Source organism: Pristis pectinata, chromosome 6 (assembly GCF_009764475.1).
Source record: "Pristis pectinata isolate sPriPec2 chromosome 6, sPriPec2.1.pri, whole genome shotgun sequence".
Classification (NCBI taxonomy): domain Eukaryota; kingdom Metazoa; phylum Chordata; class Chondrichthyes; order Rhinopristiformes; family Pristidae; genus Pristis; species Pristis pectinata.
Genome location: NC_067410.1, coordinates 1,254,821 through 1,280,795, shown reverse-complemented (window position 1 = coordinate 1,280,795; position 25,975 = coordinate 1,254,821). Strand labels below are relative to the sequence as shown.

The window sequence follows — 25,975 nt, the reverse complement described above, 5'->3', positions numbered from 1 at the left end:
GCCTTCTGTTATGGGGCAAGATGTTAACAGACTGTCCTCAGCTCTTGGGACAAGAAATAGGAGCAGGAGAGACCCCTTGGCTCCCCACACCATCCATGTGATCATGGGTCAGGTGTGGGGGTTTGAACATGTGACAGGCAGCAGGGGACATGGTACTGTACATGTAATGGGCTGCAGGGTCATGGGACTGTACGGTGTATGGGACTGTGCTTGTGACAGGGTGCAGGGTGTGTGTTGCTGTACAGGTGACGGGGTGCAGGGTGTGACCGTACAGGTGGCGGGGTGCAGAGTGTGTGTTACTGTACAGGTGCCGGGGTGCAGGGTGTGACTGTACAGGTGACAGGGTGCAGGGTGTGTGTTACTATACAGGTGATGGGGTGCAGGGTGTGTGTTACTGTACAGGTGACGGGGTGCAGGGTGTGTGTGACTGTACAGGTGTTGGGGTGCAGGGTGTGACCGTATGGGTGATGGGGTGCAGGGTGTTACTGTACAGGTGACGGGGTGCAGGGTGTGACTGTACGGGTGGCGGGATGCAGGGTGTGTGTTACTGTACAGGTGACGGGGTGCAGAGTATGTGTTATTGTACAGGTGACGGGGTGCATGGTGTTACTGTACAGGTGACGGGGTGCAGGGTATGTGTTATTGTACAGGTGACGGGGTGCATGGTGTTACTGTACAGGTGACGGGGTGCAGGGTGTGTGTTACTTTACAGGTGACAGGGTGCAGGGTGTGACTGTACGGGTGGCGGGATGCAGGGTGTGTGTTACTGTACAGGTGACGGGGTGCAGGGTATGTGTTATTGTACAGGTGACGGGGTGCATGGTGTTACTGTACAGGTGACGGGGTGCAGGGTATGTGTTATTGTACAGGTGACGGGGTGCATGGTGTTACTGTACAGGTGACGGGGTGCAGGGTGTGTGTTACTTTACAGGTGACGGGGTGCAGGGTGTGACTGTACAGGTGACGGGGTGCATGGTGTTACTGTACAGGTGACGGGGTGCAGGGTGTGTGTTACTTTACAGGTGACGGGGTGCAGGGTGTGACTGTACAGGTGACAGGGTGCAGGGTGTGTCTCACTGTACAGGTGATGGGGTGCAGGGTGTGACCGTACAGGTGACGGGGAAGTCCTGTTGGGTCTGTGTTTCCTCTACCACTGACCTCCACCATCCGGGTTCTGAACCCATGAGCTACCTCGTTATTCCTTTTTTTGCAGCATTGATATATTATTGTTATTTATTGGTAATTTTATGTCCTGCACTGTTCTGCTGCTGCAACACAACACATTTCACGTCACAGGTCAGTGACGATGAACCTGATTGTGGCCCTGTTTGCACCCCCAGCCTGTGCCTGTGATCCACAGGGCTCCCTCAGCTCCGTGTGCGAGAAGATGGGAGGCCAGTGCCAGTGTAAGAGGAACGTGATCGGCCAGCGCTGTGACCACTGTGAGCCTGGATATTACGGCTTCGGACCCAGTGGCTGCTCTCGTAAGTCCCTGCTTCCCTCTTGGGCATTGTGACTATGTTAAGGGTGCTGCACAAATGCAGGCTGTTGTTGACGGGTGGAGCTTGGCCAGTGGACCTCCCTGACCCTTGGGGAGGGTGACCAGCTGCACGATCGGACAGGAGGAGGGAACATAATCCAGGCCTGTAACTGCCAAGGGCAGAGACCTCACCATTCATTGCCAGATGTTCCGGGGCAGAGACCTCACCATTCATCACCAGATGTTCCAGGGGCAGAGACCTCACCATTCATTGCCAGATGTTCCGGGGCAGAGACCTCACCATTCATTGCCAGATGTTCCGGGGCAGAGACCTCACCTTTCACTATCTCTTCACAACCTTCTGTGAAGAGATCACTGTCACAGAGTTATACAGCATGGAAACAGGCCCTTCAGCCCAACTCGTCCATACTGACCTAGGTGCCTTCCTGAGCTAGTGCATTTGCCTGCATTTGGCCCATGTCCCTCCAAACCTTTTCTTTCCATGCACCAACCTGTCTAAATGTCTTTTAAACACTGTAACTGTACCCACTTCACCCACTTCCTCTGGCAGCTCGTTCCACACACCCATCACCCTCTGTGTGGAAAAACTTGCCCCTCAGGTCCCCTTTAAATCTTTCCCCTCTCACCTTAAACCTGTGCCCTTTAGTTTACGACTCCCCCACCCTGGGGAAAAGACTGTGAACATTCACCCTATCTACACCCTTCATGGTTTTATAAACCTCTATAAGGTCACCCCTCAGCCTCCTTCACTCCGGGAAAAACAGTCCCAGCCTGTCCAGCCTCTCCTTATAACTCAAGCCCTCCAGTCCCGGGAACATCCTGGTGAAATCCCCTCATGTCTTCATCGGAAGTGCTCCCCCCTTACACTGAGACACTCCGCAGTCTGATGGGCCATCTCCCCCTCCCCTCCCCCTGGATCTATTATTGGTTTACTATTGTCACATGTACCGAGGTACAGTGAAAAACTTGTACAGTGAAAAAATGAGGGCACAACATCGTGGGCTGAAGGGCCTGTACTGCGCTGTAGTGTTCTATGTTCATACTGTCCATACAGATCAATTCATTACATCAGTGCGTTGAGGTAGTACAAGGGTAAAACAATACAGAATGCAGAATAAAGTGTTGCAGCTACAGAGAAAGTGCAATGCCGGGTCATAACAAGGTAGATTGTGACGTCAAGAGTCCATCTTATCGCACTAGGGGATGGAATGAGACCTCGAGCTGGCAAACGTTTGTCTCCCCCAGGCTCCGGTCTCACCAGCCTCCTGTCCTCTCTCCCTGTCTCAGCCTGTGACTGCAGTGCCGAGGGTTCGGTGCACAGTATGTGTGAGCAGACCAATGGTGAGTGCCCGTGTCGGCCGGGACTGCGCGGTCGACAGTGTGACCAGTGTTCCCCCAGGCACTGGGGCTTTCCCAACTGCCGGCCCTGCCAATGTAACGGCCATGCGGAGGAGTGTGACCCTTGGACCGGCGCCTGCCTCGGCTGCAGCGACAGCACAACCGGACATCACTGCGAGAGGTCAGTCACCCAGGGGGTGTGGGCAGTCAGCGTGATGGGGTGTGTCATCCGTGTTTCTGTTGTGACCAGTTATAGAGTCATAGAGCAATACAGCACGGATACAGGCCCTTCGGCCCAACCAGTCCATGCCGACCACGGTTTCCACCCAGCTAGTCCCAATCTCCTGCGTTCGGCCCATATCCCTCCAAGCCCCGCCCCAAGTGCTTCCTAAATGACACTGTTGTACCTGCCTCAGCCACTTCCTCTGGCAGCTCGTTCCATACACTCACCACCCTCTGTGTGAAGAAGTTGCCCCTCAGGTCCCTTTTAAATCTTTCCCCTCTCACCCTAAACCTATGCCCCTAGTTTTGGACTCCCCTACCCTAGGGAAAAGACTGTTACCATCCACCTTATCTGTGCCTCTCATAATTTTAAACACTTCTATAAAGTCACCCCTCATTCTCCTACGTTCCAAGGAATAAAGACCTCGCCTGGCCAACCTCTCCTTGTAACTCAGGCCCTTGAGTCCTGGCAACATCCTCGTAAATCTTCTCTGCACTCTTTCCAGTTTAACCACGTCCTTCCTATAACAGGGCGACCAAACCTGTCCACAGTGCTCCAAGTGCGGCCTCACCAACGACTTGTACAACTGCAACATAACGTCCCAACTCCTGTACTCAGTGCCCTGACTGATGAAGGCCAATGTGTTAAACGCCTTCTTCACCACCCTGTCTACCTGTGACGACACATTCAATGAACTGTGCACTTGTACTCCAGGGTCCCTCTGTTCCATTACACTCCCCAGGGCCCTGCCATTCATAGGACAAGTCCTACGCTGGTTTGACTTCACAAAATGCATCACCTCACACTTACCTGTATTGAAATCCATTTCCTACTCCTCGGCCCACTGTCCTCACTGATCAGGATCCCCCATAATCTACAATAACCTTCTCCACTGTCAACAACACCTCCTCATTTCATGTCATCCACAAACTTACTGACCAGGCCTTGTGCATTCGAATCCAAGTCATTGATATAAATAACGAATAACAAGGGTCCCAACACCGACCCCTGCGGCTCACCACTCGTCACCAGTTGCTGATGTTGATTAGCAGGGAAGTTTGCCCGGGATCAATGTGCGGTTATGGTGTGGGACGTTTGGTGCCTGACCATCTCCGACCCCCTCCTGAACACCGGAGCGGTGTCGGTGGAACCGATTATCCCAATGCTGGTGCTTTGCCTTGCCCTCGGCACTGGACACCAAGACAGAACATCCAGCCCACAGCTCCTTTCAGCTGTCCCAGCCCAGAGTGGTGGGATGTGGGGCAGGTCCCAATCTGCAGGGTCGGTGAGCGAGGCACAGCTGCCACAGAGCTCTGCGCTGCACCTCCACGTAGGTTTGTAATGTTTGATCATTGTCCCAGAAGTGGACACTGGATTATCACAGCTGGTGGTTGGGCAAATGGTGCCCAAACAAACAAAAGTAAATGCCCACACCTCGTGCATGGTTCTATCATTGCTTTAGATGCCCAGGAACAGCCTTCAATGCCCCGTGTTGTTCCAGCCCTCACTGGCTGACCATTGGGCCTCACTGTAACCTCTGACCGAACTGTTCCCATCTCCATTGGCAGCTCCTACAGTGTGATGAGGAACAAACAATACCAGAGGACCAAGCATTGATCCCAGGACCTGGAGGCAATTCCCCAGTTCAGGGTAGTGCTAGGGGAAGTTTCTATTGAGCAGGGGGAGGAGAGGGAGCTGGGCAGAGCTGTGTGGTGGTGCGACCAGGAGCAGCTCTGCTGGGTTGTCAGCTGTGATCAGTGGGTCACACCCAGTCCTGGATGGCAGGCTCAAGCCCTATTGCAGAGACCTGGACTGACACGGTGCTGAGGGAGGGTCACACTGTGGAAGTGGCTGCTCTGAGTGTGCTCTCCACTGGACTGCTGATATTCTGCAGATATTTTGGTGAAAATCTAAAAGTGAGTTCAGAGTACTTTTGGAAGTTTTAGGAGTGTGTGGTTGTCATCTGGAGTGGGGCTGGGACAGCTTTCTCTTCGAGAGAGGGCTGTTTCTTTCCCTAGGACTGGGAGCTGAGTTCCAAGCACTGTGGGAATGCCAGTGGCTGAAACCTCGGCCCAGGGTGCTGGGTGAAGAGTTTCTCGGGACTCCTCGGACTTTTGTGCGACTGGAGGGGCGTCGGCCTGGACTACCGGTGGGTGCTTCACTGCATGCGAGAGGGACGGTGCTGGAGGTTAAGCTCACAGACTACACTCAAGACATGTCTCCTTCCTTTCTTTTCTCTGGACTGCTCTGTGAGGAACCGTTTAAAGTGCTGCTACTCATCGAAAAGGCAGTGCTTTGATATCCTAACTGTGTAGGGACTCAACATGGCTGCCTGTACTTCAGGCGTGTCGGAGCCTCGTTCCTACGCAGCCGTCGCTGGTCCTGGAGGCACGGCTACTGTGAAGACGTCACCCTTCAGACTACTGACTTTGGAAAATGCGGTGCGCTGCAATGTGCCTCCATCGGTTGGACTGAGCGGTGGCCTACTGGCCATGTCTGAGACGGCGGGAGGCAGAGCAGGCGTTGTCACGGTCAACAGAATGCTTGGTGGGCTGGTATTTGTCTTGTGTTCTAAGAGGGTGGTGTCCTTAGCCTTGGGTAAGGGGCTGACGTCGGGGGAGGTCTTTATGCCGGTGGAGATGGTGGGGGCCCCCGCGCAGTAGGTCATCCTTTCTGAGGTATTTCCCCATATCCCGGACTAGGTCCTCCTCCCTCACTTACGGTCTCTGGGTGAGGTGCGGTCGAACATCACCCCGATGTTGCTCAAGCCGGCCGTACCTGGCTTCAAGAACATGTACTCCTTCAAATGCTCGCTGTTTATGCAGCTGGAGTGGGGAGGAGATGCTGAGGGAGTTTTCCAGATAGTGCATGAAGGACGGCAGTACCGAATCTTCTGGAACAGCAGCCGCCCGCGGTGCCATGTGTGCAAGGCGTTCAGGCAAGTCCGTTGACATTGCCCCGGCCGCCAGGCTGCTGGTTCCGCCCTGACGGCACGGGGGGATACCGCTGCCGCTCCTACCGCTGCCCCCGCCCCCACTGCCCCCGCCCCTGCTGCCCCTCTGGTGTCGGTGGGGGTGGGGGGTGGGGATGAGCGCGGTGCGGACGGTGGGGAGGGGTGGACTCCCATGGTAGCGAGGAAGGTGCAGAGGAAGAAGAAGCACGTCCAGGCCTCACCCCGGAGGTGCAGGAGCCGGCGGCTTCCTCCGGTCCAGACCTGCAGGACCACATGGTTGCTGAGGGTCCGCGGGTGCCGGGGGAGGCCACAGGAAAGACTGAGGTGTCAGAGGCCGAGGTTCCCTCTGAGATGGAGGTCACCGTGCCTCCGCACCCCAGCGGACTGAAGCGGCGCCGACATGTGTCGGAGGACTCAGAGGGACCTGGGTCACCCCCGGTGAAGACCGTGTGGTCGGTGGGCGACTCCCCAGAGCTGGAGAACGGCGCTGAGGGGGCGGTCTCAGCATCTGTTGGGGTCACACTCCCAGAGTCGGTGGGTGAACTCGCAGCGCAGGGCAGTCAGTGGGGGGGAGGGGACCCACCCTTGGTTGAGGTTGCACACCTGGAGTGAGTGCCCTCCGGGGAGAGGGGACAGCCCCACCGAGGGGGAGGGCCCCACAGATCCCGGGTTGTCTGAGGGAGGGGTGTTGGTCGGGGTGGTGGTCTCCCAGACCGTGGCCGCCACCAAGGACAAGAGTCCCACGAGGTTGCGGTCAGCCCCCATGTCTGAGGGAGGTTGGGGTGCCCCCAAATCGCCAGCCCATTCGGTGGTGACGTGTGAGGCTGCCCCTGTGAGCGGGGAGGGTGGGGACCCTCCCAGTGCTGTTGATGAGGGGGGAGACCAGGGTGGGGCAGTTGCTGTGGCCCCGTCGACTCGCGTCCTCCGTTCGAGCTCTGCGAAAGCCTGCGAGCCGCTCGCACTGGGGGTGGGATGTGAGGAGGAGAGCGGTTCCGACGCGCGGGGGTCCGGTCCTGCCCCGCCTCAAGACCAGGGGCCAGGTGGGCTCCTGGACCCGGAGGCAGCAGGATCTCCTCCTGCTGCTGACCCTGGGGGTGGGGTCGTCCCTGGGGCGGGACCATCCAAGGGGATTGCTCCCAGTGTTTGGGTGGGCACGTCGCCCGGTGGCGGCAACTGCCCGGAAGTAGACGAGAGCCTGGGGACCGGTGATGAGAGCGAGGGTGACTCCGATGACGAGCTGGAGGACTACCTCGTCCCCAGCACCGTGTCGCGACCCGTCACTGTGGAGGAGATCCGGGAGTTCCTAGAGAACACCTGGAGGAAACAGAACAAGGCCAAACTGGCCGCCTCCCGGTGGGGGAATCTGCCCAGTGTCGTTCGGTCCATCTGTGCCATACTGGAGCAGGGGAAGGGCTCGGGTCTCCACCGGCAGGAGAAGCACCAGTTCAGAGATCTGAGGCTGCTTCTAGAAGCTGAGTGTAGAGTGCAGGGGTGCTCGGTGGGGAGCCCTGCTCCCTCCACCTGTAGCACTGAGGAGGGTAACGCACTGTAGCAATCATGAAGATTACTATCGCCAGCCTAAATATCAATGGCGGCAGAGGGTCTCTCCGCAGGTTCCACCACCTCTCGGTCCTGCGGGACGGGAGGTACACGGCGAGCTTCCTGCAGGAGACCCGCACCGTTCCGGGAGACGAGTCTGCCTGGCTCCTGGAGTGGCGCGGGGGGGTATACATGAGCCACCTCAGCTCCACTTCGAGCGGGGTGGCGATTTTGTTGGCCCCGACCTTCCAACCTGAAATATTGAAGGTCCAGGAACTGGTGCCGGGCTGTCTGCTTCATCTCGCCGTACGCTTGGATGGCATACCCTTGCACTTCATCAACATGTACACCCCCGAGCTCGGCCTGATGCAAGTGCGCTTTTTTCGAGAATTGTCAGCTTTGGTAGAGTCTTTTGAGAGTGGCAAGTGTGTCATCCTTGGGGGTGACTTTAACTGTACCCTCGAGGAGAGGAATTGCTCCGGGCCCCAGTGTAGCTGCGCGTCTGTGCAGCTGCTGCAGGACCTGGTTGGATCCTTCGCCTTTGTCGACGTCTGGAGGAATCTTCATCCAGACTCCTGCGCTTTCTCGCGGAGGTCTGGGAGAGGTGGAGGTTCACAGATTGATCGACTATATGTGTCCAAGGCGCACGTCTCCTGTGTGTCGGCGGCCTCCATGGAGCTGGTGATGTGCTCGGACCACTGCCTGGTGTGGGTGGCGCTCAGTCCGCTGCCCACGAGGGCTGGGCCTGCATACTGGCGCTTCAATAACCGGCTGCTGGATGACCAACAATTCCAGGATTCATTCCACCTATTTTAGATGGCTTGGAGGGAGGAGATGCGGGATTTCCCTTCCCTCAGACTCTGTGGGACGTGGGCAAGGCTCACGTCCGGGTTTTCTGCCAGGAGTACGCGAGGGGGGCAACCAGGGGGCGGGTGTCCGAGATCGAGCGGCTCGAGAGGGAGCTGCTCAACTTGATGTCTTGGCTAGGTCTGACTGCCGAGGACTCGCCCCTTTGGCGCAGGTACCAGGGAGTGAAGGAGACACTTTGGGACCTACAGCTTGAGAGGTCCCAAGGCGCGTACGTGCGATCACGGGTCCAGATGCTGCAGGATATGGACCATGCCTCGCCGTTCTTCTACTCTCTGGAACGCTGGTGGGATGTACGCAGGTCGCTCATGGAGCTGCTGGCGGAGGATGGATCCTCGGTCACAGATCAGGCAAGAATCATCCGGGAGGTTTGCACTTTTTACGCGGCCCCGTTCTCACCCGTCCAGTGAGGAGACATGCGTGACGCTGTGGGAGGGTCTGCCATGAGTCAGCCCTGAGGCTGTCGAGCGGCTGGAGGCTCCCCTCAGTCTGGAGGAGCTGACTGGTGCCCTGGACCAGCTCTGGCGGGGCAAGGCTCCGGGGCTGGACGGGCTGACGGTGGAGTTCCTCTGTGCTTTCTGGGACATCCTGCAGGAGGACTACGCAAGGGTGCTCGGGGAGAGCCTGGCGACGAGTGAGATGCCCCTCTCTTGGCGCAGGGCGATCATGGTCCTGTTACCTAAGAAGGGGGATCTCTGTAATCTACGAAACTGGCGCCTGGTATCTCTACTCTGCGTCGAGTATAAGGTATTTGCCCAGGCGATGGCCAATCGTCTGGGCTCCGTGCTAATCCAGGTGATCCACCCTGACCAGTCCTACACGGTCCTGGGCTGGTCCATCCAGGACAACGTCCACCTCGTCCGGGACCTGCTGTACCTGTGCCGGGAGGCTGGGGTGTCGGCCGCCTTTCTCTCCCTTGATCAAGAGAAGGCATTCGACAGGGTGGATCACGAATACATGGTCGGAATTCTGCGCGCGTCCGGGCTCAGGCCGCATGTTGCAGCCTGCGTTCAGCTGCTGTACACCACCGCAGAGAGCCTCGTCAAGGTCAATGGGTCCTTGACAGCACCCTTTCGCATCGGGAGGGGGGTGCGTCAGGGGTGCCCCATGTCGGGGCAGTTGTACTCGGTCTGCGTTGAGCCATTCCTGTGCCTTCTTCAGAAGTGGCTGACGGGGTTGGTCCTGCACGAGCCGGCGACGGAGGTCGTCCTCTCAGCTTACGCCGATGATGTCCTCCTGGCGGTCACCGACCCGGCGGACCTGCGGAGGATGCGCGAGTGCCAGCGGGTCTACTCGGCCGCGTCCTCCACCAGGATCAACTGGTCGAAGTGTTCGGGTCTGCTGGTGGGTCCGTGGCGGGCGGACTCCCTGCCGGAGGAGTGGCAGCCCTTCGAGTGGAGCACCTCGCACCTCCTCTACCTGGGGGTCTACCTGTCCCCGGCCGAGGGGTCCTGGCTGGCGAACTGGCAGGAGTTGGGAGCGAAAGTCTCTGCCCGGCTGGGGCACTGGTCAGGTCTGCTCCGGGCGATCTCGTACCGGGGCAGGGCGCTGGTCATCAACCAGCTGGTGGCCTCCATGCTGTGGTACCGGCTGGCCACGCTGGTGCCGCCCAATGTCTTTGTCGCCACCACCCAGAGGAGGTTGATGGACTTTTTCTGGGGCAGCTGGAGACACTGGGTCTCTGCAGCGGTCCTAAGTCTGCCGATGGCGGAGGGGGACCAGTCGCTGCTGTACGTGCGCATTCAACTGGCAGCCTTCCGCCTCCGGGCACTGCAGAGGTACCTGCATATCAAGCACCCCCCGCGGTGGCATGAGCTGGCCACCTATTTCCTCTGCTGAGGACAATGCCTCCGGGAGGGAGCGCGACTCCCGGTGGAGGCCGTCCTGGGTTCTACCGACATCTAATGCGGGTATGGGGCGCAGTGTCGTGCGGCGAGCGTGTGTCCCCTCCCCCTCCTGTTGCGGGGGGTGCTGGTAGGGTCCCAGCCGTGCTGGCCCCCGCACTGCTGGAATTGCTGGTTGGGCCCAGATCCCGACGTCTGTCTCGGGAGGCGGTCTAGCACAACCTGAGCCGCCTGGCAGGGCACCGAGGCACTTATTGTACAGGCTGCTCCTGCACACCATTCACTTCCTAGCCCTGGTCCGCCGGCCGGACATGCCGTGGCGGGCCATCTTGCCGGCGGGCGGAGAGAGGGGTCCCCGATGGAGGTCTCTATACGCGGGAGTCCTCCTGCTGTACATCGGGGACCTAGGGTGGCGGGTACTGCACCAGGCGGTACCGTGCAACCGATTCTTAAGCCGGTTCACCAACACCCCGGCCGTCTGTCACTTCTGCAGCCGGGAGGAGACTGTGTACCACGCGTACGCAGAATGCGAGAGGCTGCAGGCCCTCTTTGTGTATCTGAGGGGGCTGCTGCTTAAGTTCTGGCTGCATTTCAGCCCGACGATGTTGGTATACGGCCACCTGGTGCGGCGCGGAGCGTGTGGGGGATCTCCTGGTGGGTCTTCTGCTGGGCCTGGCCAAGCTGGCCATCCACGGGACGCGGCGGCGGGCAGCCAAGGGTCCTGGCCGGTCTGCCTGCCTGCACGTCTTCTGTGATTATGTGTGCACACGGGTGTCTTTGGAGAGGGAGCACACAGTCTCCGCGGGCACCCTGGCTGAGTTCCGCGCTCGGTGGGCCCCTCAGGGGATCGCGTGTGTCGTGGACGACACTAATATGATTTTGATATGAAGTATTGAGTGTTGCGGTACTGGACGTAGTGACGTATGTGTGCTTTCGTGGGTGTTAGTTTACAATAATCTCTGAAGTTATGTAGTTGATTAGATGATCCTTTCTGTATTAGATGTATACATTCGATATCTGTAGTCTTTTGTAGTGCTTTTAACTAATAAACGTTTTGTAAAAAAAAGGGGCAGTACTGAGTGCGCTCTCCCGTTGAACTGAAGATGTGATTGTATAAATCCAAAGGTGCAGTTGTGGAGAATGTTGGGCGGTGGGGGAGTGTGGGTTTCATCTGGAGCGGTGGGCTGGAGCAGTTTTCTTCTGGGAAGGACTCTGTTTTGCCAGGTGTTGGAGTCTGTGTTCTGGGCACTGTGGGAGGGACGGCGCTGGTGTTTCATCACACAGACTGTTTGCTTATCTGGAGAAGACTCCCACCTCTCCTTTCTCCGCACTGCTCCTTTACGGGACTAATTACTGGTGTGCTCTGCTGGTTGTGTCACTGTTTATCGCGCCAGCAGTGTTTTGTGATTACTGACTGCATAGTGCCTTGTCATGCCGGCTGTAAAGGCTTTCAGATGGCGGGGCCTCGGTCCTACACAGCAGTTGCTGGAAGTGTGGCTCCTGCGAATTCATCACCTTTCAGTCTGGTGTCTTTGTGAAATGCTGTGCACAGTTCTGTGCCTCCGTCTGTGCCTCCGGCAGTTGGTCTGGACAGTGGTTTCCAGGCCATGTCTGAGACTGTAGTGGGGGGGGTGGGGGGGGGGCTGCGAGGCAAGTGTTGTTGCATTTACCTAGATGTTCGGTAGGATTGTGTTCTTTCTGTGGTCTGTGATGGATGTTAATTTGTAGTGCGTGTGTAATATGTAATAAAGACGTCCTAATTGTAAAATTTAAAAAAAGGGATGGTGCTGAGGGAGGGTCACACTGTGGTTGTTGCCACTTTTTGAATGAGATGTAAACTAGGGTCCCATTGCCCTCCTGAGTGTAGATTAAGGATTCCACAACACAAAGAGGTGCAGGGACTTCACCTCAGGGTCCTGGGTGAGGTTTATCCTTCAACAAGCAGAGACAACACGCAGATACCACGTGTGCAGTGTAGAAAGGACACCAGTAAATGTTCTGTGAGGATTTGATAATGTGCAGCTTCCCCTCTGCAATTATTTCCAAAGCCCTCAACCACACCTCACCCACTCTCCGTGCCTCTGCTCACCCCCCCTCTCCTCCGGGACAGATCTTACGATTAGGTGCAGCATCAAAGCTCCTGGTGTACGAGGTGACGCATTGTCCAGGATCGCGGTTCAGAACCCCACCCTGCTCACTGCTCTGTGTTTACCTCACACCTGAAGTGCAGGCATTCCTGGGTTTGCCTTTTTCTGAAAGGTTTTCAGAATCAGGTTTATTATCACTGACTTGTGTGTCATGAAATGTGTTGTTTTGCGGCAGCGGTACAGTACAAAGACATAAAATTACCCTAAAGTACAAAACATAGAAATAATGTAAAGAAAAGGAATAACGAGGTAGTGTTCATGGGGTCATGGATTGTTCAGAAATCTGATGGTGGAGGGGAAGAAGCTGTTCCTGAATCGTTGAGTGTTGGTCTTCAGGCTCCTGTACCTCCTCCCCGATGGTAGTAACGAGAAGAGGGCATGTCCCGGGTGGTGAGGGTCCTCAGTGACGGATGCTGCCTTTTTGAGGCACCACCTCTTGAAGATGTCCTCGATGGTGGGGAGGGTTGTGCCCGTGATGGAGCTGGCTGAGTCTACAACCCTCTGCAGCCTCTTGCGTTTTCTAATAATGAGTGATTTCTCCAGGTGTTCTGCAGGTTACTACGGAAACCCAGTCCTGGGATCAGGTCAGCAGTGTCGCCCGTGCCCATGTCCGGATTACCTGGGGAGTGAGCACTACCATGGTGTCTCATGTCACACCGACCTCAGCTCCAACCAGATCATCTGCCTCTGTGAGATGGGCTACACTGGTATGGTCAAGTCCCTGTCAGAGTTAACGGACACAGGGTTGCCTGGGGAAAGAGGGCCATGGGTCATCAGGTGGCTGAATATCTGGAGGCAGGTAGGGGGGGAGATCATGGTTCCTTGTTCATAAACTGAGGGCCATTGGAGAGAGGGATCACAGGGAAAGGAATGTAAAGGCTGCGAAGTGCAGGGCGTGCTAACGGAGAGAGGAAGCTGAGCCAGCGTTGTGTGCTGTTGACCTGGACAGTTCTGATACAGAGAAAGTTGTCAAATTCGGTGTTATGTGCGGACAGAAGGTGAGATGTTGTTCCTCGTGTCGACACTAGCCTTACAGAGTGGGAGGCCACGGACAGGTCGGAGCAAGAGTGGGGCTGAGAATTCAAGTGGCAGGCAATGAGAAGCTCAGGGCCACTCCTGTGGACCGAACACAAAGTGATCACTTGTGTGTGGTTTCTCCAGTGTAGAGGAGACCACAGTGTGAGCACCGAATGCAGGACACGGCGTTGGAAGAGGTACAATCACTGCTTCACCTGGAAGGTGTGTTTAGGTCCCTGGGTGGTGGGAAGGGACGAGGTGAAAGGGCAGGTGTGGCATCGCCTGTGGTTGCTGGGGTAAGTGCTGTAAGGCAGAGAATGTTTGTTGGGGATGGAAAAGTGGACCAGGGAATCCTTTGAAATACACCTTCCCCTCGCCTTGCACTACCTGGTGGTGGGATCTCATTGAAGGTGGAGGAAATTGTGGAGAATGATCGGCTCAGCGCGGAGGTTGGTGGGGTGGAAGGCGAGGACCAGGGGAGCTCTCTCCTCGATCTGTCCCGGAGGAGACGGGCTGGCAGCAGAGACATGGGAAACACATGAGATGTGGTCAAGGGCTGTGTTAACAATGGTAGAGAGGACGGCATGGTCCGGCAAGAAGGAAGATACTTCAGAGGTACCTGCACAGAAAGTGTCCGTCAGAGCAAGTCTGATGAGTTGGAAGAACCAAGAGAATGGGATGGTCCCTACAGGGGGCAGGGAGGGAGGAGGTGTTGTCGAGCTAGCTGTGGGAATCTGTGGGCTTGTTGTGGATGTTGGGGGCTCGTCTTTTCCCTGTGATGGAATGAAGAGGCAGAGAAGGCTCAGAGGTGGACAATGTGAAGGTGAGGGCAGGAAATTGACAGCAAAAGCGATGAGAATTGCAAGTTCAGCATGAGTGCAGGAAGCAGCACCATTGCAGGCCGCCAGTGTGTTGGAGAAAGAGTTGGGGAGGGGCCCAAGTAGGAGAGAAACAAAGGCTGTTCGTTGTTGGCTGTAGTGGGGCCCACGCGAGTGCCCACAGCTACAGCTTTGGTCAGTGGAGTGGAGATGTGGCTGAATGTGAGAACAAGTTCGGCCAGCTGAATGTGAGAACAAGTTCGGCCAGCTGAATGAGTGTGTTGTGGAGGGGAACTGGTTGGACCACACACACACACACACAGTGGGACACACATACTCACAGAGGGCCACACACACACACGCACACGCACACACTCACACTCACACACCTCCAACCACAGGGGTGGAGTGTAAGTTGAGGGGAAGCTGCAGGTGGTGGTGTCCCCCTGCCCCCACTGCCCTCGGTGGGGGAGAGAGGTGGTGGGTTTGGGAGGTGCTGTTGGAGCAGCCTGTGTGAGTAACTGCAGTGCATTGTGTAGACAGTGCACACTGCAGCCACTGTGCATCAGTGGTGGAGGGAGGGAGGGGTGTTTAGTATCACCGTTGTGTACTTGTATCCCTGTTTTCACACCAGGGAACTTTCCTCTGCCTACACAGGGTCCCGGTGTGACATGTGTGCCCCAGGTTACTATGGTAACCCTGAGGTTCGGGGAGGAAGGTGCTGGCCCTGTCAATGCAACAATAACATCGACCTGACGGACCCTGGATCATGTGACCCACACACCGGCCAGTGCTTGAAGTGCCTGTACAACACCGCCGGAGCCCAGTGCGCAGAGTGTAGGCGGGGTTACTACGGCAACCCCCTCCAGCAGGACTGCAGGCGTAAGTAGGGGGTGTGGTGCTGGGGCAGGTTCCCCAGTGCTGGGCCAGTGACGCACGGCGCTGGAGGTGTCAGGGGGAACACCTGATGTCAGAGTCCTGGGAGGGACGAGGAGGAGGGGGGGAGCAGCAGAGACACACCCGGACCAGGGGTTTGGGGCTGCTCCATGACGGTGGTCTGTGAGGGCTCTCGCACTCTGCAATGGTTTGATGGGTTGGAGGGAGCCTTCGGCTCTGGGCAGACCACAAATCAGACTCGGTTATTATTGCCGGCTTGTACGTTGTGAAATTGGTTGTTCTGCGTCAGCAGTACAGTACACAGACATGAAGTTACTCTAAAGTATAAAACAAATAGTGCAAAAAAACAGGAATAACGACGTAGTGTTCATGGACTGTTGATAAATCTGATGGCGGAGGGGAAGAAGCTGTTCCTGAATCATTGAGTGTGGGTCTTCAGGCTCCTGTACCTCCTCCCCGATGGTAATAACGAGAAGAGGGCATGTCCCGGATGGTGAGGGTCCTCAGTGACGGATGCCACCTTCTTGAGGCACCGCCTCTTGAAGATGTCCTCAATGGTGGGGAGGGTTGTGCCCGTGATGGAGCTGGCTGAGTCTACAACCCTCTACAGCCTCTTGCGATCCTGCGCATTGGAGCCTCCATACCAGGGAATTCCCAAATAATCATCGGATTCAGGAGAAGCTCCATTGCCAGGAGGCTGATGAGAAGGTGCAACTCATCCCGTGAGTTAATTGGGATCCATTGACGGGGAATAGACAGCTAGAGGTACCCAGATCCAGCAGCATCTATGGAGAGAGAAGCAGAGGCCACGTGTAGGTGGACGAGCCAGGAAATGGGAGAGAAGGGGACGGAAAGGAGTGTTTCTTTCTCTGACGATATTTCTTTTTGGCTCTCTCAACTTGCACTAACATTGTGTTCATTTTGTTGTGTTAGTTACGTATAATTTACCTTACATTAAGTTGAAGTTAACTTATGTTGGTAAGGTACTGTGCTGAATCTGCAAAGAAGCTAATTTTCATTGCATTTTTGGCTGCCGATGTGTGCCCATGACAATAAACTTGGAGTGCAGGGAAGAGTCAGTGACAGGACAGAGCCGGCTGAGAGAGGGTGGGGAAGGCTTGAGCCCGAGAGAGATGAGCGAGGACGAGGGGAGCACCCTGTTGGAACTGTGGGGAGAAGGTGGATGTGGGTGAGGACCAGAGGGGGAGGGATGGAGAGGGAAGGCAGGGGAATCTGTTGGTGGTGGAACCTCCCACAGCGAAAGGGAGTCGGAATTGTTCTCGTCATCACACGGTGTTCCCGGGATAACAGGTGTGTTTGTCATCGCTACAGGCTGTACCTGTAATGTCCAAGGCACTCTGGCCTCACAGTGTGACCCTGGCGACATCTGTCACTGCGACAGGGTGACGGGGACACTGCCCCTGCAGGGAGAATGTCGTCGGAATGAACTGTGACCAGTGCGCTCCTCATTACTGGAACTTTGGCAGCTCCCAGGGCTGTGAACCGTGTGGGTGCAATCCAGAACATTCTTACGCCCTGCACTGCAACATGGTAAATACCTCCAACTACCTGTCACCTCGAGAATGAAAAAGCTTTTATCCTTTTCCTCCTTGTTAAAGATACGAGTGTCTGAACAGGAGCAGTACAGAGTGAGGCTCCCTCCACACCATCCCATCAGACACTCCTGGGTCAAACACAGAGTGAAGCTCCCTCCGCACCGTCCCATCACACACTCCGGGGTCAGACACAGGGTGAAGATCCCTCCACACCGTCCCATCACACACTCCTGGGGCCAGACACAGGGTGAAGCTCCCTCTACACCGTCCCACCACACACTCCCGGGGTCAGAACAGAGGGAAGCTCCCTCTACACCATTCCATCACACAACCCCAAGGCAAGTGTTGCATTGGGAATGCCATCCTGAGGTGGGGCGGAGAGCCAAGGTTCAGGAGCAATTTCAGCTGCCCGAGACACCCACAGACTCCCAGGTTTCCAAGGAGGATGAAGCTTGAAGTGTCCTGCGAGGAGAGGGTTCTCATGAATGGATGAATTGCGGCACGTATCCTGGGATTGCTCTCTCTGCCCAGCTCCCCCGGTTCTCCAGAGAGCCCACCCTCCCAGATAACCGCAGCCTCCCACCCCAGTCTCTCGCAACCCCCGACAGTACCCCAATTGCCCATCCCCAGTGTTACTGATCCCTGTCTGTCCTCTTCCCACAGTTTACTGGCCAGTGTGAGTGCCGCCCAGGATCGGAGGGCGGACCTGCGCAGAGTGCAAGGAGCATTACTGGGGTAACCCACGGCAGTCGTGTCAGGGTAAGGGCTGAGCTCAGCAACGGTTGTCCTCAAGATCTGTCTGCTTTACAGTTCACGAGAACGAGGGTTGATCACAAGATCCTGAGGGGACACCACAGGGTGGATGGGAGGAGTGGGAGAGTATCGATCGGGGATTGAGGGGTGGTCAGTTAACACTGAGCTGCCATGGAACCTCCCCTCACTCAGGAGAGGATCTCTGGAATTCTCTTCCCTGGACCATTGTGGAGACTGGATCATTGGAGGGAAATGAATATGTAAACAATCGGGGAGTTGAGGGTGATGGGGAACTGGCACAGAAGAGGAGTTGAGGACAGCACAGACCAGCCCTGAACACATTGAATGGCAGGGCAGGTTTGAGGGGCCGAGTGGGCCTACTCCTGCTCCTGTTTCCTCTGTTCTTAAAGTCACAGTGTTATACAGCACGAAAACAGGCCCTTTGGCCCAACTGGTCCATTCCTGGCCAAGTTGTCTACCTGAGCCAGTCCCATTTGCCAGTATTTGGCCCATGTCCCTCTAAACCTTTCCCATCCATGGGACCTGTCCAAATGTCTTTTAAGCGTTGTAATTGTACCCGCCTCTGCCACTCTTTCCCCTCTCACCTTAAACCTGTGCCCTCTAGTTTTAGACTTCCCTACCCTGGGGAAAAAGCCTGTGACCGTCCACCCTATCTACACCCTTCATGATTTTATAAACCTCTATAAGGTCACGCCTCAGCCTCCTTCGCTCCAGGGAGAACAGTCCCAGCCTGTCCAGCCTCTCCTTGTAACTCAAGCTCTCCAGTCCTGGTAACATCCTGGTGAACCATTCTGCCCCCTCTCCAGCTTCATCACATCCTCACTATAGCTGGCCGACCAGAACTGTGCACGAGACTCCAGGTGTGGTCTCACCAACATCTTGTTACAGCAGAAATATGACGTCCCAACTCCTGTACTCAATGCCCTGACTGATGAAGGCCAGACTGACAAACACCACCTTCACCACCCTGTCTCCCTGCGTCACCATGTACTTGTACCCCGAGGTCCCTCTCTCCTTGTTCCAGAGGAAGCTGAGCTTTGCCCTTGCCCCCATCTCACTACCAATGTAAGGGGCAAGAATGGAGAGGAATTGAGCCTCTGTCCAGCATCACACACCCAAGGAATGAGACCAGTCTGGGGACTGCACGTGAATAACAGGGACTGTTCCAGGAGTCTGGCTCCCTCCCTCTCGGACAGGTCCAGGCCCAGCTCTCTCTGTGACTGGTGTCCCATCACACCAGGCCCACGCTGCCTGGGGAGGTGAGCAGCTCTGGGGGTGGGCTGGTGGGTGGGAGCCTTTTCCCATCCCTCCACCTGCCGCAGGTTAGCCATAGGTACCTGTGAACCCTAGGGTCCATGGCAGGCAAACAACTGAGTGCCAGCACCCACCATTGAGGGTAGCGGGCACACTGTCCCGGGTGAGAGGGTGGCAATTATCACCCAGCCCTCCCACACATTCAGTACAGAGGGATGGGCACCACTGGCAGAGTCAGCACTTATTGCCAATCCCTCACTTCCCTGAGGATGTGTTGGCACAGTGTCTGTTGAATACAACTTGAGCTCCCAGAGAGGGCAGCAAGGGGTTAATGGTGAAGTGGTGGGACTGGTTACACACGTCAGACTGGGTCAGGACAGGATACCAGCTCTCAGGGCTATAGGTGAACCTGTTGGTGAGTTATTCCGATCCAGCATTTTCAACCTCGCTCCTAGGTCTGGGATAGAATTCCAGAAGCTGGAAAGGTCCTGGGAGTGTGTGATGGGACGGTGTGGAGGGAGCTTCACTCTGTGTCTGACCCCAGGAGTGTGTGATGGGACGGTGTGGAGGGAGCCTCACTGTGTCTGACACCGGGAATGTGTGATGGGACGGTGTGGAGGGAGCTTCACCCTGTGTCTGACCCCGGGAATGTGTGATCGGACAGTGTGGAGGGAGCTTCACCCTGTGTCTGACCCCGAGAATGTGTGATGGACGGTGTGGAGGGAGCTTCACTCTGTGTCTGACCCCAGGAGTGTGTGACGGGATGGTGCGGAGGGAGCTTCACTCTGTGTCTGACCCCAGGAGTGTGTGACAGGATGGTGCGGAGGGAGCTTCACTCTGTGTCTGACCCCAGGAGTGTGTGACAGAATGGTGCGGAGGGAGCTTCACTCTGTGTCTGACCCCAGGAGTGTGTGATGGGATGGTGCGGAGGGAGTCTTTCTGGCTTTGCTGAGTGCAGGGCTGGCAGTGAGTGACTGTGAGATGGTTCCGTCCTCAGTAACCAGATGTAATGTCTCGGCAGGGTGTGACTGTGACCCAGTTGGTTCGGAGACTCTACAGTGTAACCGCTCGACGGGACGCTGCCTGTGCAGAGAGGGATTCACTGGGTGGCGGTGTGACCAGTGCAGTCGAGGTTACCGCGGCCGTTTCCCAAACTGTGCCCGCTGCCACACCTGCTTCTACCTGTGGGATGAGGAGATCAGCCAGCTGGGGGAGCAGATACAGAGCGTGAGGGAGAGGGTGCAGCGGATCACGGAAACTGGGGTGACCGGGAGTGCCAGCGACCGTCTGCAGGAGCTGGAGGAGAAGCTGGCAGATGTCCAGGGGCTGATCCAGGCACTGCCCCTGTCCAGCCCAGGACTGCTCAATGTACTGAGGAAACTCACCGCTCGACTTCAGGTGGAGTTAGTCCCCTCTACCTGTGACCCCCCCTCTGTCCTACACCCACTCCCATCCGAGACCCCCTCCCTACCCGTGACCCCCTCCGTCCTACACCCCTCCCATCCGAGACCCCCTCCCTACCCGTGACCCCCTCCGTCCTACACCCTCCCATCCGAGACCCCCTCCCTACCCGTGACCCCCTCCGTCCTACACCCCTCCCCCATCCGAGACCCCCTCCCTACCCGTGACCCCCTCCGTCCTACACCCCTCCCCATCCGAGACCCTCTCCCTACCCGTGACCCCCTCGGTCCTACACCCCTCCCCATCCGAGACACCCTCCCTACCCGTGACCCCCTACAGCCTACACCCTCCCAACTCGTGACCCCCTCCCTACCTGTGACCCCTCTGACCCCTGCACCCTCCCTGTCCATGACCCCCTCTGACCCCTACACCCCTCTCTGTCTCTGTAACCCCTTGCAGCACCTACAACCCTCCCTACCCCTGTAATCTCCTGCGGCCCCTACACCCCTCTCTGTCTCTGTAACGCCCCCTGCTCCTACACCGCCCCCCCACTCCTACACCCCCCCCACCCCTACACCCCCACACCCCTGCTCCTACACCCCGCCCACTTTACACCCCCACCCCCCACCCCTGCCCCTACAACCCCCCACTCCTACAACCCCCTCTCTTACACCCCCACCCCTACACCCCCACCCCCTGCTCCTACACCCCCACCCCTACACCGCCACCCCCCACCCCCCGCCCCTACAACCCCCCCACTCCTACACCCCGTTCCTAAACACCCCCCATTCCAACACCCCCAGCCCCCACTCTTACCACCCCCACCCCACCCCCCCCCCACCCCCCACCTCTACACCCCCCTTCCCTCTGGGGATTCACACTGCTGATACTGTGACAGAGGTATTGTTGCTTCCTCTCTGTCAGGCAGGAGATGGACCAACTGTCTCACACATTGGACCATCTGGAGAACAACACTTCCAGGGTTCTGGAATCTAATGGCAAAGCAGAAGGGGATTTACAGGAACTGAAGAGATGTTCAAGAACCTGAGTGCAACACTTGTCCAGAAAACAAGGAGCTGGAGAAATATTCAACATCAAGCTTTAAAGGTGCTTATTTTTTTTTCCACAGAAGGTCCTGAACTCAGGAGAGACCCAAAGAATGATGGAGCACCGAGGCCTTCATCTCCTACTGATTGTGTCAGCCCTTTGAGAGAGTCTGTAACCCCTTTGAGAAAGCAGCGTCGCAGGTGGACAGGGTGGTGAAGAAGGCATTTGGCACGCTGGCCTTCATCAGTCAGAGCACTGAGTATAGAAGTTGGGATGTTATGTGCAGTTGTACAGTCATTGGTGAGGCTGCACTTGGAGTATTGTGTTCAGTTTTGGTCACCGTGTTATAGAAAAGATGTCATTAAGCTGGAAAGAGTGCAGAGCAGATTTACGGGGATGTCGCCGGGACTCGAGGGACTGAGTTACGGAGAAAGGTTGAGCAGGTTGGGACTTTATTCATTGGAATGTAGGAGAATGAGGGGTGACCTCAAGGAAGTGTATAAAATCATGAGGGGCATAGACAAGGTGAATGCACACAATCTTTCTCCCAGGGTTTGGGAATCAAGAAACTAGAGGGCACAGGTTTAAGGTGAGAGGGGTAAATTTAATAGGAATCTGAGGGGCAACTTTTTCATCCAGAGGGTGGTGAGTATTTGGAACGAGCTGCCAGAGGAAGTGGGTGAGGCAGGTACATTAGCAACTTTTAAAGACACTTGGACTGGTCCATGGATAGGAGAGGTTTAGAGGGACCTGGGCCAACGCTGGCAAATGGGACTGGCTTAGACGGCAGTCTTGGTTGGCATGGACACAGTGAGGCCGAAGGGCCTGTTTCTGTGGTTCCGCTTCCTGCCCTGCCCCCACACCCTGGCCCATCCCCCACTGCCCGTGTTTCCCCACTCCCCTGGGAAGTTCCTGTACAATCCTCTCCCACTGCCCTTTTGTGCAACACCTCTCGGGTCAAAGCTGTAGGAAAACATTCCCCTCCTCTGCCCTCTGGTCCTCCCTGCTGATCCCTGCCACTCAGTGTCCCCTGGGTCCCAAACTTCCATCCAGGAAATAGTCACTTACTTACCCCATCAAACCCCCCCCTGATTTTAAACCCCTCTTTAAAGCTCCTTCTCTCTGCTCCTTGGACAACACCCCCAGCTGCTTCAGTCCTCTGGAAGCAGAGATTCCTCACCTAGTCTGATATAGTAGACCACTGCACAACCCCCCCACCCCCCCCACCCCCACCGGGGCCCTGATGTCCTTTTTTTTTGTACAAAATGTTTATTCGTTAAAAACACTGCAAAAAACAACCAACAGCAAATACACTACACCTCGTACAGAAAGAAAACAACCCGGCCAAAACCAATACCCGCGCAACACTACGCCCGCTACCACAACACACAACACTTCATACCAAAATCGCATCGGTCTCGTCCACGACACGCAATCCCCTGAGGGGCCCACCGAGTGCGGAACTTGGCCAGGGCGCCCGAGGAGACCGCGTGCTCCCGTTCCAAAGACACCCGCATGCGCACGTAAGTGCAGAAGACGGGCAGGCAGGCCGACCTGCAGGAACCCTCGGCCACCCGCCGCTGCGTCCCATGGATGGCCAGCTTGGCCAGGCCCAGCAGGAGACCCACCAGGAGATCCGCCGCGCCGCACCGGGTGCCCGTAGACCAACAGCACCGGGCTGAAGTGTAACCAGAACTTAAGCAGCAGCCCCCGCAGATACTCAAAGAGGGGCTGCAACCTCTCACACTCCGCGTACGCGTGGTACACCGTCTCCTCCCGGCCACAGAAGTGACAGGTGGCCGGGGTGTCGGTGAACCGGCTCAAAAATCAGGTTGCACGGCACGGCCCGGTGCAACACCCTCCACCCCAGGTCCCCGATGTACAGAGGGAGGACTTCCCACGTAGAGAGACCTCCGCTGGGGGACGCCCTCGCCGCCCGCCGGCAAGATGGACTGCCACGGCGCGTCCGGCCGGCAGACCAGGGCGAGGAAGTGAAAAGTGTGCAGGAGCAGCCCGTACAAGGACCGCCTCGGCGCCTCGCGGAATGGCACCGTCGGCGTGTCCGCCAGGCGGCTCAGGTTTGTGCCGAGCTGCCTCCCGCGAGAGACGCCGGGCCCCTGGGCCCAACCAGCAACTCCGGCGGGGCGGGGGCCGTCGCGGCCAGGACCCCCCGGCGTCCCCCCCAGCACCCGCCGCGATGGAGGGGGAGTGGCCACGCGCTCACCACACGACACCGCGCCCCACACCCGCATCAGATCCCGGTAGAACCCCGGCAGCGCCCGCAGAGCGGCACGGCCACCGCCCGCCACTGGGAGACACCCCCTCCGGAGGCAGTGTCCCCGGCGGAGGAAAAGGTGGCCAGCACGTGCCACCGTGGGGGGTGCCCTGACGTCCTTCCTAAAGTGCAGTCACAGGGAGAACATGCAAACTCCACGCAGACAGCACCTGAGGTCAGGACTGAACCTGGATCATTGGAGCTGTGAGGGTATGAGGTGTCACCCCAGCGAGACTCCTGCACTCAGTGACTCTGTCATTGGATTAATCACCCACAGCGTGAAGGAGCAGATAGAGGAGACAACTTGAAGTGTCCACACAAACCCCTTGGGTGCACTCCCATCTAAGACAGGAACCAGCCTCCCCTCCGTGGACTCTGTCTGCACTTCTCGCTGCCTCAGGAAAGCAGCCAGCATAATCAACATCCCCTCCCACCCTCTTCTCCCCCCTCCTGCTGGCCAGAAGATACAAAAGCTTGAGAACACCTAGCACCAGCTCTAGGACAGCTTCTATCCCTCTGTTATAAGAATCTTGAACGGACCCCTTGTACGATAAAGATGAACTTCAATCTCTTGATCTAACTCGTCGTGGCCCCTTGCACCTTATTGTCTGCCTCCACTGCACTTTCTCTGTAGCTGGCCACTTTATTCTGCATTCTGTTATTGTTTTCCCTTGTACGACTTCAATGCACTGATGTAATGAAATGATCTGTCTGGATGGCACGCAGGCAAAAGCTTTTCACTGTGTCTCAGTACGTGTGACAGTAATAAACCAATTACCAAGTCCTCTCAGGAAGGAAACTTATTGTCCGCACTGTGCTGGGCCTGTAGGTGACGCCGGATTACATCCAATGCAGACACTTGGTGCAGTTAGCCGTCACTCCCTCAGAGTCCCCAGGGTGGGCAGTGCCAGTGACATTCCCCCCCCAGAAGCTGGGGATATTTGACTGACGAAGATCCCCTGGTGTTTGCAGAGTTCTACGATGCCGTGCGGACATCCTACCAAAAAGTCACGCGAGCTGGAGCAAGTGGTGAATGAGACGGTGTGGGGTGTGCGCAGCCCGGTGGGGAGTCAGCGGACACGAGAGCGCGGACGGAGGGGCTGCTCCAGCAGCAGGAGAGCAACTTCAGGAAGGCTGCAGCGGCTCAGAGGAAACAACTGAGGGACCTGGAGAAGAAGGTGGAGGAGCTGACAGTGGACAGCATCAACGAGAAGGTCAGAGACTACCCTGTCCACACCCGTGTCAGTGCAGCCCACTGCTCATGCAATCCTGCGTCTGTGTGTGTGTGTGTGTGTGTGTGTGTCTGTATCTCTGTCTGTCTCTCTGTGTGTCTGTATCTGTGTGTGTGTGTCTGTATCTCTCTGTCTGTGTGTGTGTCTGTATCTGTGTGTGTGTGTGTGTGTGTGTGTGTGTGTGTGTGTATCTCTCTGTGTGTCTGTATTTGTGAGTGTGTCTGTGCTATCTGTGTGGGTGGTGGGTGGGGGGTGTCTTTGTGTGTCTTTTGCATGTGTGTACCTGTGCGTGCACACCTGTCTGTATGTGCCTGTCAGTGTGTGTGTGTGTGTGTCTGTCTGTCTGTCTGTCTGTGCCACACCCTCATACCTCCCTGTGAACCATGACCCCACCATCAAACATCAGACTGTTCCCTCCCACCCACACACCTCAGTTCATTGTGAGATCGCCCCTCCACAGACTCACAGGAACAGACATCTTCGGCCCACCCCGTCTGTGCCCACCATCGTACCCACATACACTAATCCCTTTTTCCATTATTTGGTCCGTACCTTCCGTACATTGGCAATTCATGCGCAGATCTGGGGGGCTGGGGGGGGGTGTCTCTCTCCACAAGGGAGGTCTCTATCCAGGTGGGGGGCCTCTCTCCGGAAGGGGGCTCCTTCTGGGGCTTGGGGGTGTTTCTGTCCGGTGGGGGGGGGGTGGGCTCTCTCTGGGAGGGGGCTCTGTCCAGTTGGGGGGAGGGTGGTTTCTGTCCGGGAGGGAGTGGCTCTGTCCGGGGCAGGGGGTGGGGGGGTTCTCTGTCCGGGGAAGGGGGAGGGGGTTTCTCTGTCCGGGGCAGGGGGTGGGGGGGGTCTCTGTCCGGGCAGGGGGTGTAGGGTGTCTTTGTCCGGGGCAGGGGGTGGGGGGGAGTTCTCTGTCCGGGGTGGGGTCTCTGTCCGGGGCAGGGGGTTGGGGGGGTGGGTCTCTGTCTGGGGTGGGAGCAGTGCTCTCTCCGCAAGGGGTCAATGGAGAGACAGACCCCACCTGCATTAACCTGCCGCCCCACATCTGTTGCAGGTGTGTGGGTCATCCGGGGGCCGGAGCTGCCCTTTGGACCCCTGCGGAGGCGCCAACTGTCGAGACGAAGGGGGGCGCCGCGTGTGTGGGGGTCCGGGCTGTGGGGGCGCCCTCAGCCGGGCTGCGGAGGGGTTGCGGACAGCAGAAAACGTCAGCGGGGCTCTGCAGGACCAGGAGCTGCAGCACAACACCATCGCCCAGGAGGTGGGGAGGTGGGGGGGGGGGGGGGGTG

General features: G+C 57.1%; 1 protein-coding gene across 1 annotated transcript in view; it reads left to right on the top strand.

Annotated features, from left to right (window-relative positions):
- Positions 1–24,572, top strand: part of lamb2l (laminin, beta 2-like) — a 102,359-nt gene extending 77,787 nt beyond the window's left edge. The window contains 11 exon segments of the mRNA XM_052018128.1: positions 1,341–1,484; positions 2,789–3,020; positions 12,956–13,119; positions 14,905–15,129; positions 16,477–16,553; positions 16,555–16,695; positions 17,364–17,391; positions 17,394–17,459; positions 19,750–20,126; positions 21,054–21,236; positions 24,424–24,572. Of these exon segments, the coding sequence (XP_051874088.1) occupies positions 1,341–1,484; positions 2,789–3,020; positions 12,956–13,119; positions 14,905–15,129; positions 16,477–16,553; positions 16,555–16,695; positions 17,364–17,391; positions 17,394–17,459; positions 19,750–20,126; positions 21,054–21,125 (1,526 nt within the window). The 3' untranslated portion in view covers positions 21,126–21,236; positions 24,424–24,572.
- The last annotated feature ends 1,403 nt before the right edge of the window (positions 24,573–25,975 follow it).